This window comes from Haliotis cracherodii, unplaced genomic scaffold, assembly GCF_022045235.1.
Source record: "Haliotis cracherodii isolate W230 unplaced genomic scaffold, xgHalCrac1.p SCAF_7, whole genome shotgun sequence".
Taxonomy (NCBI): domain Eukaryota; kingdom Metazoa; phylum Mollusca; class Gastropoda; order Lepetellida; family Haliotidae; genus Haliotis; species Haliotis cracherodii.
In genome coordinates, this window is record NW_027266330.1 from 33,815,385 (window position 1) to 33,828,599 (window position 13,215).

Below are 13,215 nucleotides of genomic sequence, written 5' to 3' on the forward strand. Positions count from 1 at the left end.
ATCGGGTGTGACCTGCCACCCCTACTGAGAGAAGCGCCCTACAATCCTAGTGAGTGACGTCACCCGGCTATTATCGACGCGGAAGTATAAATACTTTAAATGTTCACGCAGCAAGCGGGCGGGCTCCAGTCATGTGGTTACTTCGTTTACTGAAACACTCTTTCGATGGAATGGGTTCGTACCTTGTGCCACGGACGCCATCCAGCCTCTTTTGTAATTTTCTTTTTGAAAGTTTTTGCATAATAACATTTTCCAGGCAACCCACCTGTAATGGTGACGGGTGTTATTTACTTTCATGTCATGCATGGTTAATACTTAAATAACATGTGAAAGTGATTAAAACACTTTTTGTTAAAAACACCTGAGCAATGAATGTATATATAATTATATATATACAAATGTTATATTTGGGATAACACTTTCTTAGTAAAGTACAAATTCTCGTATCTTTAGGGGGTTGAGTCCCGTGCGGGATTCGAACCCACACTTGCCAGAGTGAGGCACCTAATCGCCAGCACACAAAGTCAGCGGTCTAGCCTACTCAGCCACCGAGGCTTAAAAAAAAGTACCAGAATCTGTACATTAATAAGAAAGTGTTATCCCAAATATAATATTTGTTACATTTGACAACATTCAAATGGCATTGTGTATTCAATGAATGTATAAGTTAGTTAAATCTATGCAGAAGGATTCAAAAACATTCATAAAATAATCACTAGAACCTAACGTTAAAATGATAGTACCTTTATTACACACAAAGTGTCTTTTCCTCTATTATTTCGAACAAAGACAATGCTCAAACAGAAGTAGTAACAGATCTAATCACGTCAGTCTTGCATTAGCACATGTCACTCACTCCCCCACTCCCTTAACTTAAACTGATTCACCCAAAACTCACTCACCCATCCAATCTTCCTCAAGCCATACTCGCACAGCCACAACTCACTAACGCGACCATTCACTCGTCCACCTGCGCTAGAAGTAAAGGTGACCAGTCAGACATATTTAGATAATCACTAGAACCTAACGTTAAAAGATACCTTTATAATACAAAGTGTCTTTTCCTCTATTATTTCGAACAAAGACATTGCTCAAACAGAAGTAGTAACAGATCTAAGGCGGGGTGTTGACTGTAATCACGTCAATGTCTTGCATTAGCACATGTCACTCACTCCCCCACTCCCTTAACTTAAACGTACTCACCCATCCAATCTTCCACAAGCCACACCCACAACTCACTGACGCGACCATTCACACACGCCCACAACTCACTCGTCCACTCGCCCACAACTCACTCGTCCACTCGCCCATCTATAACTCACTCGTCCACTCGCCCACCCACAACTCACTCGTCCACACGCCCATCTATAACTCACTCGTCCACTCGCGCACCCACAACTCACTCGTCCACTCAGAGAAAGTCACGAGAAACAATATTGTTTTCATGTGGTCGTATATCGTGTGACAGTACACTCTTACTGTGAGGGGCGCCCGGCAATCGCGATGTCTGTCGTGGCTATTCTTGTAACGTACAAAGCGTTATCGACTGGAAGCTATAAATACCTTAAATGTCCACTCAATCAGTGGACTGGCGACAGTCATGTGGTTACTTCGTTTCAACATGAAAACTCTTTCTACCCAAGGGAAAGGGGTTCAAACCCCAGTACCACAGACGCTATCCAGTCTTTTACTATTTTTTAATTTTGTATGGTTTTACAAAATACCGCTTTGGGCACTACATCTTGTTCTTCATATTAAATGTTTGGAAAGGCAATTGAGTGAATTACTCCTGAATTATAAACCGAAGTATGGCAGTAATAGGTGCATATATGAAATAGCACCCTGCTGTAGAATACTCATCCCCATGCACACCATGACATGTATGCTGGAAGCGCAAGCCTTCCAAATTTGAGACTAAGAGACTAAACTAAGTTTCGCCCTGACCACCTGACTCGAGATAACAAGCTAATGCCGAACCCCTTCACACTGACACCGATACCCTATAACCTGGCTGGAAATTGTACACAGAGCACATGTTTAACGAAGGTCCAATTCCTTCCGATTGTCTTGAAGAAACGTGCCAAGTCTCCCAGTGTTAAAGTCTACATTGATATCATCATCGGGTGTGACCTGCCACCCCTACTGAGAGAAGCGCCCTACAATCCTAGTGGGTGACGTCAGTTCTTGCACCACACAGCTATTAACGACGCGGAAGTATAAATACTTCAAATGTTCACACAGCTAGCGGGCTGGCTCCAGTCATGTGGTTACTTCGTTTAATCAAACACTCTTTCAACACAAAGGATTGGGTTCGTCCCTTGTGCCACGGACGCCATCCAGCCTCTTTTATATTTTCATTTTGAAAACTTTTGCATAATAACATTTTCCAGACAACCCACCTGTAATGGAGACGCGATGTTATATAGTTTCATGTCATCGGTATCAGCATGTCCGTCACCACCTGTGCTCCCCTTCTTGCTGCTTTGTACAAGGTAATTTGACCAGGGCGTGTAACCTAAACGCCAGGCATATCGATAATCTGGTACCCTTCAATAACCATCAAATAGCCAATTCACCCACCTGCACTAGAAGTAAAGGTGACCAGTCAGACATATTTAGATAATCACTAGAACCTAACGTTAAAAGATACCTTTATTATACAAAGTGTCTTTTCCTCTATTAAGTCACGAGAAACAATATTGTTTTCATGTGGTCGTATATCGTGTGACAGTACACTCTTACTGTGAGGGGCGCCCGGCAATCGCGGTGTCTGTCGTGGCTATTCTTGTAACATATAAAGCGTTATCGACGGGAAGCTATAAATACCTTAAATGTCGACTCAATTTGCGGACTGGCAACAGTCATGTGGTTGCTTCGTTTCACCATGAAAACTCTTTCTACCCAACGGTAAGGTGTTCAAACCCCAGTACCACAGACGCTATCCAGTCTTCATTTTTTATTAATTTTCTATGGTTTTACAAAATACCGCTTTGGGCACTACATCTTGTTCTTCATATTAAATATTTGGAAAGGCAATTGAGTGAATTACTCCTGAATTATAAACTGAAGTGAGTGAGTGAGTTTGGTTTTACGCCGCTTTTAGCAATATTCCTGCAATGTCACGGCGGGGGACACCAGAAATGGGCTTCACACATTCTACCCATGTCGGGAATCGAACCCGGGTCTTCGGCGTGACGAGCGAACGCTTTAACCACTAGGCTACCCGACTGCCTCTTAAAACAGAAGTATGGCAGTAATAGGAGAATATATGAAATAACACCCTGCTGTAGAATACGTATCCCCATACACACCATGACATGTATGCTGGAAGCGCAAGCCTTCCAAGTTTGCTTCCAAAGCTAGTAATTAGACAAAGACAGAAAAATCATTGTATAAAGGTGTTAAGAACAATGATGCAGAATGTGTTCGCATCTTAGTTCTTTCAAATTATTAAACTTTAACTGAAAACAACAACGAAACAAATTTAATATTATAATCCCAAAATTAAAAAAAACAAACTGTTCTGTCAGAAACTTTCGTTTATGATAGCAGCTGTATGTGAAATCAACTTCAATTAAAACGTAAAAGTGCATATTCAGTACAAGTATTTAAAAACAGAAACTAAATTACCTTGCTCTTCCCCGATAGGAAATAGGCAAGCAACTATTTTACATACAAGACTCAGACATGCATTCATTATTTTAGTGCTTTCAAATATAGAAAATCATATATGGAATTGTTTTACATTCTGATATTGTTTTACATTATTTTCTTCAATGTCCTAATTATATTAGTTCTCGTAGTTTCATTTTACATGAGTTTTTTTAATCTGAGGGTAAAAATAATGTAAAAGCCCATGTTTGATGGAGACTAAAAAGAAAGAAACAAGAAATGGTTTATTGACGTTGATGTTGATTATACGGGTATCATGGGTGTATTTTTTACCTTAAGTTTTTAGTGTTTCTGCGGCTGTTTGCAGCCTTGTAACATTTTGATAACGTTTGTAATTAACTCTTTGGCTAAATCCGGCTTTCAGGTATAATTTGTTTTCCCGGCAGGTTATATCTAGCATAGATTTAACTTTAATGCAATTCTATTTGACTCAAATGATAGTGTAAGTGAAATCCTTTTGGAAGCTGTGAACAATTTAGTCTCCAATTGTTTGTTGTAAAGAATACTGTTGTTTGCAAATATCAAATATTGATCAGATTGTACTTTTGAAAAGGAAACTATCAAGTATTTTCGTTGAACTCTTTCCTCGTTGTTCTTATTGTCTTCAGCCAATAAAATATTATTTGATTTGTGATATCATCATATCTTGTTACTAAACACTGTGATGAACTGTGAATTAATTTTGATATTTCAAGTTGGTATTGCCGCTATCCAAACTGTGCAGTGGGGCCGTCTGATCGTAGATAGTCATTTTTCAGACATAAATGAGAAGTTAATTAATGCGAGAAAAGACCACTCGCATTTTACGCTTTTAATACCCGCCCGCGTTAATTTCAAAACTTACAGTTGTTGCAAGACTGAACATTGACAAGCAATAAGTTTATATTTTACACTCACATATTGAGAAAGAAAATATTTATGGAAATAATTCACTTCCGCAATTTGCTCCTGGTATGTATTTATTTAACCGTCTCACACATGAACTACCGAATGCGAAATCTGGTCCTCCTGAAGTGCTCTTTGAATATCCAACATCTTCAACAAGAGACCTCAACAATCACTTAAATGTATTCGGTTTTCCCAACTTTAATCTCAATTTTCCCAACTTTAATCTCAAACCTGTTTAAATGTTTTACTAACCATGTATCCTTCTGTGAATATACATGCCCGTATCAGAATTGTGTTTGTTTTGGTGCATGCCGGTGTCATACTTAATTAAAGACGTTTCGACATATCACCACTTATTGCGACCGTCGTCGACCCATTCAAGTAAAAATCTTATAGTTTCCCCCTACCCCTAAACTGGCCCCTGTACACACTGATACATACACACTGCACACGCCCCCTTTTCTGTTGAAGAATATAATAAAATTTCAGAATTTTTACTAGTTTCTGTTTTCAATATGAATTTTAAAGAATAGCTCACACAATCCGAGATATGGTTTCTCCCACTACCCTGGTGTAGGCCGATGCAAACCTTTGTAAAATAGTTTATAACTTTTAGTGACAATGTTTCAATTTGTTCTTGCATCTTTTATTTTCTTCTCTATGACTGTTTCGCGGGGACACCGGTGGCCCTGTCGTCTAAGGCGCCGCGATATTCGCTGTGCAGAGTTGCGTCCCTTGGGCACGCCAGAAACCTATGATTGTGGGTTCGAATCCCGGTTCGCCCCGATTATGTTTCTAGGTTTGTCAGCACCGTGCTCGTGGGTTTCACCGAAGTGGTAAACGTCCGAGACCTGCATCACTTCGGGCTTTCCTCCCACATTAAGCTGACACGCCGTGTTATAACTGGAACACTGTTAAAAGCGGCGTTAAACCCAACTCACTCACTCACTGTTTTGCTGTTTAGATGTTACTGTAATAACGCGGCTAATGCTCCAAGCTAGTCCATCCCATACCATGCATACCGGGTGGCACCTACATATGTATATACAAAAAAATGATTCTAGCATTTATCATTCCCAAGCATGTTAAAATCAAATTTACCTTGACGGATTTGTTATCTACTAAAGGAACATATCTTCCTCCCTTCCCAGTCAGTTTAGGAAAGAAGTCATGAGGATATAAAGGTGTCCAATTAAGAATTGATTAAGGTACACACTTGACACTGAGTGAGATTTCTCAGTTCGCTATACACGTGATGTAGATGTGCTCGTCGGTGATCAAATAACAGTTCGCTGTATCCGTTAGTTCGTTGTAGAGAGTTCGTTATATACGTAAATTTTATATGATATTATATAGGAGATAAATCGGGGATTTTTTAACAGTTCGTTGTATCCGTTTGCTGCTATATCCGTGTTCGTTATATCCGCGTTCTACTGTATTAACGTTCAAACCGGTGTGCACACTGTGTAAATCCTCAAAGAAACATATTTGAGTAATTAATAAATAAAAATAATAACTTCACAGGCTGCTTATTTAATAACAAAAAGTGTAGACAATCGATCAGTTGTTGACATAGCTCAAAACTGTCATCTCAAGCCCCGCCCACCCTATTATCATCCAATCAGGAAACAGTAGACCCCCTCTGAGAACATACCATGCTAGCACTGGCAGTATATAATTGCATGTGAATGTAACTCGTGAAGATCCAGGGTAGAATAGGTCTTCAGCAACCCATGCTTGTTGGAAAAGGCGACTCTGCTTGTCGTACGTGGCGACTAACGGATCGGGTGGTCAGGCTCGCTGACTTGGTTGATGCATGTCATCGTGTCCCAATTGCGTGGATCGATGCTCATAATGTCTATCTCTGGATTGTCTGGTCCATACTCGATTATGTACAGACCGCAGCTGGAGTATTGCTGAGAGTGGCGTTAAACAACAAACAAACAAAGAATGTGAACGTCCAGGCATACCGAGTGAAGCGCCCTACAATCATGATGACTACTCTTGCACCACACACTGTGTTTATCGACCGCAGGCTATAAATACTTTTAGTGACCATTCAGTCAGCGGGCTGGCTACAGCGGTGTGGTTACTTCGCTAAAAATAATAAAACTGAAAAAGCTCTGACGCAAAGAACGGCGTTCGAGCCCCAGTACTATATGCGCGATCCAGTCTATCAACTTTTTTGTTTAATTCTTTTTTTTTTAATTTACATATATACGAGATATAAACGATTTTTTCTTTCAACAGTGTTTGTAAGTTGCGTAAACACTCTCCGTATATTGTCTCCCCTCTACCCGCTGTGTCTATAGTCTCCCTTCTATCCGCTGTGTCTATAGTCTCCCTTCTATCCGCTGTGTCTATAGTCTCCCTTCTATCCGCTGTGTATATAGTCTCCCCACTATCCGATATATCTATAGTCTCCCCTCTATCCGATGTGTCTATAGTCTCCCCACTATCCGATATACATGTATCTATAGTCTCCCCTCTATCCGCTGTGTCTATAGTCTCCCCACTATCCGATATATCTATAGTCTCCCCTCTATCCTCTCTATTTATAGTCTCCCCACTATCCGATATATCTAAAGTCTCCCCTCTATCCGCTGTGTCTATAGTCTCCTCACTATCCGCTGTGTATATCGTCTCCCCTCTATCCGCTGTGTGTAAAATCTCCCCTCTATCTGCTGTGTCTATAGTCTCCCGTCTATCCGCTGTGTCTATAGTCTCCCTTCTATCCGCTGTATCTATAGTACCCCCTCTATTCGCTGTGTCTATAGTCTCCCCACTATCCGATATATCTATAGTCTCCCCTCTATCCGCTGTGTCTATAGTCTCCCCACTATCCCACATATCTATAGTCTCCCCTCTATCCGCTGTGTCTATAGTCTCCCCACTATCCGATATATCTATAGTCTCCCCACTATCCGATATATCTATAGTCTCCCCTCTATCCTCTGTGTCTATAGTCTCCCCACTATCCGATATATCTATAGTCTCCCCACTATCCGCTGTGTATATCGTCTCCCCTCTATCCGATGTGTGTAAAATCTCCCCTCTATCCGCTGTGTCTGTAGTCTCCCCACTATCCTCTGTGTCTATAGTCTCCCTTCTATCCGCTGTGTATATAGTCACGCCTCTATCCGCTGTGTATACAGTCTCCCCTCTATCTACTGTGTCTATAGTCTCCCCTCTATCTACTGTGTCTATAGTCTCCCCTCTATCCGCTGTGTCTATAGTCTCCCTTCTATCCGCTGTGTATATAGTCTCCCCTCTATCCGCTGTGTATACAGTCTCCCCTCTATCCGCTGTGTCTATAGTCTCCCCACTATCCGTTGTGTCTATAGTCTCCCTATCCGCTGTGTCTATAGTCTCCCCTCTATCCGCTGTGTATAAAGTCTCCCCTCTATCCGCTGTGTCTATAGTCTCCCCACTATCCGTTGTGTCTATAGTCTCCCTATCTGCTTTGCATATCGTCCTCCCTCTATCCGCTGTGTTTATAGTCTCCCCTCTATCCTCTGTGTCTATAGTCTCCCCACTATCCGCTGTGTATATAGTCGTCTTCCCTCTATCCGCTGTGTATATAATCTCTCCTCTATCCACTGTGTCTATAGTCTCCCTATCCGCTGTGTCTATAGTCTCCTCTCTACCCGTTTTGTCTATAGTCTCCCCTCTATCCGCTGTGTCTATAGTCTCCCCACTATGCGCTACGTATATAAGCTCCCCTCTATCCACTGTGGATATAATCTCTCCTCTATCCCCTGTGTATATAGTCTCCCCTCTATCCCCCGTACATATAATCTCTCCTCTGTCCACTGTGTATATAATCTCCCCTCTATCCCCCGTATATATAATGTCTGCTCTGTCCACTGTCTATATAGTATCCCCTATATGCGCTGTGTATATAATCTCCCCTCTATCCACCGTGTATATAATCTCCCCTCTATCCACTGTGTATATAATCTCTCCTCTATCCACTGTGTATATAATCTCCCCTCTATCCACTGTGTATATAATCTCTCCTCTATCCACTGTGCATATAGTCTCTCCTCTATCCACTGTGTATATAGTCCTCCCTCTATCCGTTGTGAATATATTCTCCCCTCTATCCGCTGTGTATATAGTCCTCCCTCTATCAACTGTGTATATAGTCTCCCCTCTATCCGCTGTGTATATAGTCCTCCCTCTATCAGCTGTGTATATAGTCCTCCCTCTACCCGCTGTGTATATAGTCTCCACTCTACCCGCTGTGTATATAGTCTCCCCTCTATCTGCTGTGTATATAGACCTCCCTCTATCTGCTGTGTATATAGTCTCCCCTCTATCCGCTGTGTATATAGTACTCCCTCTACCCGCTGTGTATATAGTCTCCACTCTACCCGCTGTGTATATAGTCTCGCCTCTACCCGCAGTGTATATAGTCTCCCCTCTATCTGCTGTGTATATAGTCCTCCCTCTACTCGCTGTGTATATAGTCCTCCCTCTACCCGCTGTGTATATAATCTCCCCTCTATCCGCTGTGTATATAATCTCCCCTCTATCTGCTGTGTTTCGACACCTGCGCAACAATTGTGAAATAAGCCGGTTTCTTCAAGATGGGCGGTGAGAATGGGGGTGAGTGAGTTTGGTTTTACGCCGCTTTTAGCAATATTCCAGCAATATCACGGCTACCCCACCGCCCCGTGACAAATGTACACTTAAGTGGTGTAAGTGGTCTTAGAGTTAAGACCGAGAGAAAAGATGTGCTTTGTTGACTGCATGTCCGAAATTAAAAACAAATGTGCTCTAAGCCTTTCCCCCAAAATACGTACACGACAGTTTGACTGCCCCATGCTTTGACAGTACCCCGTACTGAGTGAAGCGTCCTACAATCCCTATGACTCATAAGCCTATTTTTACACCATGCATTGCTTTATCGACGCTGACACTATACATACTACAAATGTCCCGGCGACAGACGGGCTGGCCACAGCTATGTGGTTACTTCGTTTCATTTGAGAAAACTCTTTCTGCATAGGAGAAGGGGGTTCGGTCCCCTGTACCACAGGCGCGATCCAGCCTTTTTTTAAATCTTTCTATTTTGATGATTTTATACATGACCATTTTTGACAGGTGGTTTTTATGCGGGCGTGAACAACGAGGATGGATCATTAGTAATTGCAACCCTTCTCGAGGGGCATAAGGTTTGATGTTACCTGTGTGTGAGCCCCTGTGCCCCCAGCCGTCACTACCTGGACTCACACACAGGGTACATCACATCACAGGGAACAGTTGACAACGATTATACCTTTCCGACATTCATTCATAGAAGCCCGGAATATGTACCTGGAGTTTAACTCTGCAAAACTCGAAGCACACGACGCAAAGAAGAACTTTGCTTTACACAATGTAATCAATCGGTTCGTTCCAAATGATCGATAATTATTCGAGTCATGCACGATATGCTCCGATTGATTTCTTCGTGGGCTACATGAGCCGACTAGATTGAAAATAATTGCCCGCTCCTTAATCAATCAAGAGCTTGTATTTTTATGTAAGGTGAGATATTTCGTCTTATCAACGTGGGAAGTCATACCTGGTACTGTATACCGTTGGGTTTTTTTTCGTCTCGGGGATATCAGGTCAGCGTCGATAGTGTGGCTGGATTTGAAGTCGGTTTTGACCAATCCTTTAATGCTGTATGTTTCTATATGATCATGAGACACCGTGAATGATTGCTAAAATATATGCTTTGAATAATTGGTTGTTCATTTCTTTAAATATACAATATGCATATTTCAACCTGTTATAGGTACTTTGAGCCATATGCTGCTGATATGTGAATGTAGAATAAATCCTGTTTGAATGTTTGAGTTTTAATTACAGTATATGTTTGTAGTTAATTGAAACGCTGACTAACGGGAGAGGTATATGTAACCATAGAGTGTGGTTTACTCACACTATATGGTGTGCAATGGTTGTTCAGGTTGTATGGGTGTGGTGGATTACCTCCGGTGTAAGGGTGTGGTGGATTACCTCGGGTGTATGGGTGTAGTGGATTACCTCCTGTGTATGGGTATGGTGGATCTCCTCGGGTGTATGGGTATGGTGGGTGACCTCGGGTGTATGGGTGTGGTGGATTACCTCGGGTGTATGGGTGTGGTGGATTACCTCGGGTGTATGGGTGTGGTGGATTACCTCGGGTATACGGGTGTGGTGACCTCGGGTGTATGGGTGTGATAGAACACTTCGGGTGTATGGGTGTGATAGAACACTTCGGGTGTATGGGTGTGATAGAACACTTCGGGTGTATGGGTGTGATAGAACACTTCGGGTGTATGGGTGTGATAGAACACTTCGGGTGTATGGGTGTGATAGAACACTTCGGGTGTATGGGTGTGATAGAACACTTCGGGTGTATGAGTGTGATAGAACACTTCGGGTGTATGGGTTTGATAGAACACTTCGTGTGTATGGGTGTGATAGAACACTTCGAGTGTATGGGTGTGATAGAACACTTCGGGTGTATGGGTGTGATAGAACACTTCGGGTGTATGGGTGTGATAGAACACTTCGGGTGTATGGGTGTGATAGAACACTTCGGGTGTATGGGTTTGATAGAACACTTCGTGTGTATGGGTGTGATAGAACACTTCGGGTGTATGGGTGTGATAGAACACTTCGTGTGTATGGGTGTGATAGAACACTTGGTGTGTATGGGTGTGATAGAACACTTCGGGTGTATGGGTTTGATAGTACACTTCGTGTGTATGGGTGTGATAGAACACTTCGGGTGTATGGGTGTGATAGAACACTTCGGGTGTATGGGTGTGATAGAACACTTCGGGTGTATGGGTGTGATAGAACACTTCGGGTGTATGGGTGTGATAGAACACTTCGTGTGTATGGGTGTGATAGAACACTTCGGGTGTATGGGTGTGATAGAAAACTTCGGGTGTATGGGTGTGATAGAACACTTCGGGTGTATGGGTGTGATAGAACACTTCGGGTGTATGGGGCAAATGAATCACCTCGGGTGTATGGATGTAGTGCATCACCTCGGGTGCACGAGCGTAGATGTATCACTTCGGGTGTATGGGAGTACGTGGACCACTTGGGGTGTATGGGTGTGATAGATCACTTCAGGTGTTCCGGATCGCCTCATATTGGTGGTCACACAAACATATTAGCCCAGTACATGAATGACATGCAACATTGCCAGTTCACTTAGATACAGAACTTGTGCCAATCCTTTTTTCGGGATACAAAACGAGCACAAATGCTGGCCCCTATTGAATGATTTCTCCCACTTAACCATGCTATGGTTGATATATTATTTCTCTCTAATTTTGCACAGTAAAATATAGTTGCGTCAGTTTTAACACCCAGTGATTTCCTGGCACAGAATCAACAGAAGGGGTGGCACAGTCGTCTAAAGCGCCGCAATTCGCTGTGCAGAGTTGCGTCCTTTGGATATGTGAGAAACCTATGATCGGGGTTTAAATCCCGGTTCGCCCCGGATATGTTTCCTTTTCTCGGCGGCTTGTAACCACCCCATGGTATATTATTCCGAAGAAAGCATACAATTGAATATTGGGTGTCTAAGGCGCCGCGATTCGCTGTGCAGAGTTGCGTCCCTTGGTCACGCCAGAAACCTATGATTGTGGATTCGCCCCGATTATGTTTCTAGGTTTGTCAGCACCATACCCATGCTCGTGGGTTTCACCGAAGTGGTAAACGTCTGAGACCAGCGACACTTCGGAATTTCCTCCCACATTCAGCTGACACGCCGTGATATAACTAGAATACTGTTAAAGGCGGCGTTAAACCCAACTCACTCACTCACTCACTTGTTTGCCCATTGGTGACGAACGTGGTTTAGAATTTTCATGATTAGATACAAATAATAGCTGGGTTCGGTTAAGACACTCTCTGTGAATTTTGTACACAATTTTACATTCCCTTTCGTTTCTGCTTTTGAATGAAATGAACCCCCACATGTTATGACGACAATATTTCGACAAAACACAAAAGCGAAAGCGCTACCTTACAAATGCGGACCGATCATGAACGTGTGTGTGTGTGTGGATTGTTTCTACTAGTCCGGACTGATGTCGTTTTCATACTTCACGCCCACTGAGCCAGACACCATGCTGCAGATTAACATGGCTTCCCCACTCAAACACAACCGACTAAACCAATCATCTTTGTATCCACTTAAAGCCGAGCGCCAGGCAGGGTAACAACAAGTTATCTTTCTACGTAATTCTGTATGACGCGGACGGGGTTCGAATCACCGATCTCTGGGCAGACACTCTTTCCACCAGACCACTGAGGCGGTCTAACGTCAGCCATAACTACACGGTATAACTATACGATATTAGTATAGCTGAATACTTCTCACGCTCGACATAACGTCCTTGACCTTCATTGTGGGTGTAGCTGCGTGGTTCATTGCATATAGCGTCATTTCGATAACGGCAAGAGAATCCACATCGAAACGTCGCTATATGCATTGAACTAGAAGTTGTTATCCATATAGTTGCGCTCACCAACTTCTAGAATGCCAATCAAAAAGTTGTAACGTTTTACATTGACGCACTTACTGTGTATTTAGGCGGTAGTGTATATCTTAAAGCATTGTGCACCAATGTGTCGCCACGGGGCCCCTTTAAAGCC

The 13,215-nt window shown here is 42.6% G+C and overlaps 1 protein-coding gene across 1 annotated transcript; it reads right to left on the reverse strand.

The window, feature by feature from the left end:
* Window positions 1-958: 958 nt before the first annotated feature.
* Window positions 959-13,006, reverse strand: LOC139448818 (dentin sialophosphoprotein-like). Its single transcript, XM_071230348.1, has 3 exons — window positions 12,934-13,006; window positions 6,858-8,291; window positions 959-975 (listed from the first exon to the last, which is right to left on the reverse strand). Exons 1-3 carry the CDS (start codon window positions 13,004-13,006, stop codon window positions 959-961), a joined length of 1,524 nt encoding a protein of 507 aa, XP_071086449.1.
* Window positions 13,007-13,215: the final 209 nt, after the last annotated feature.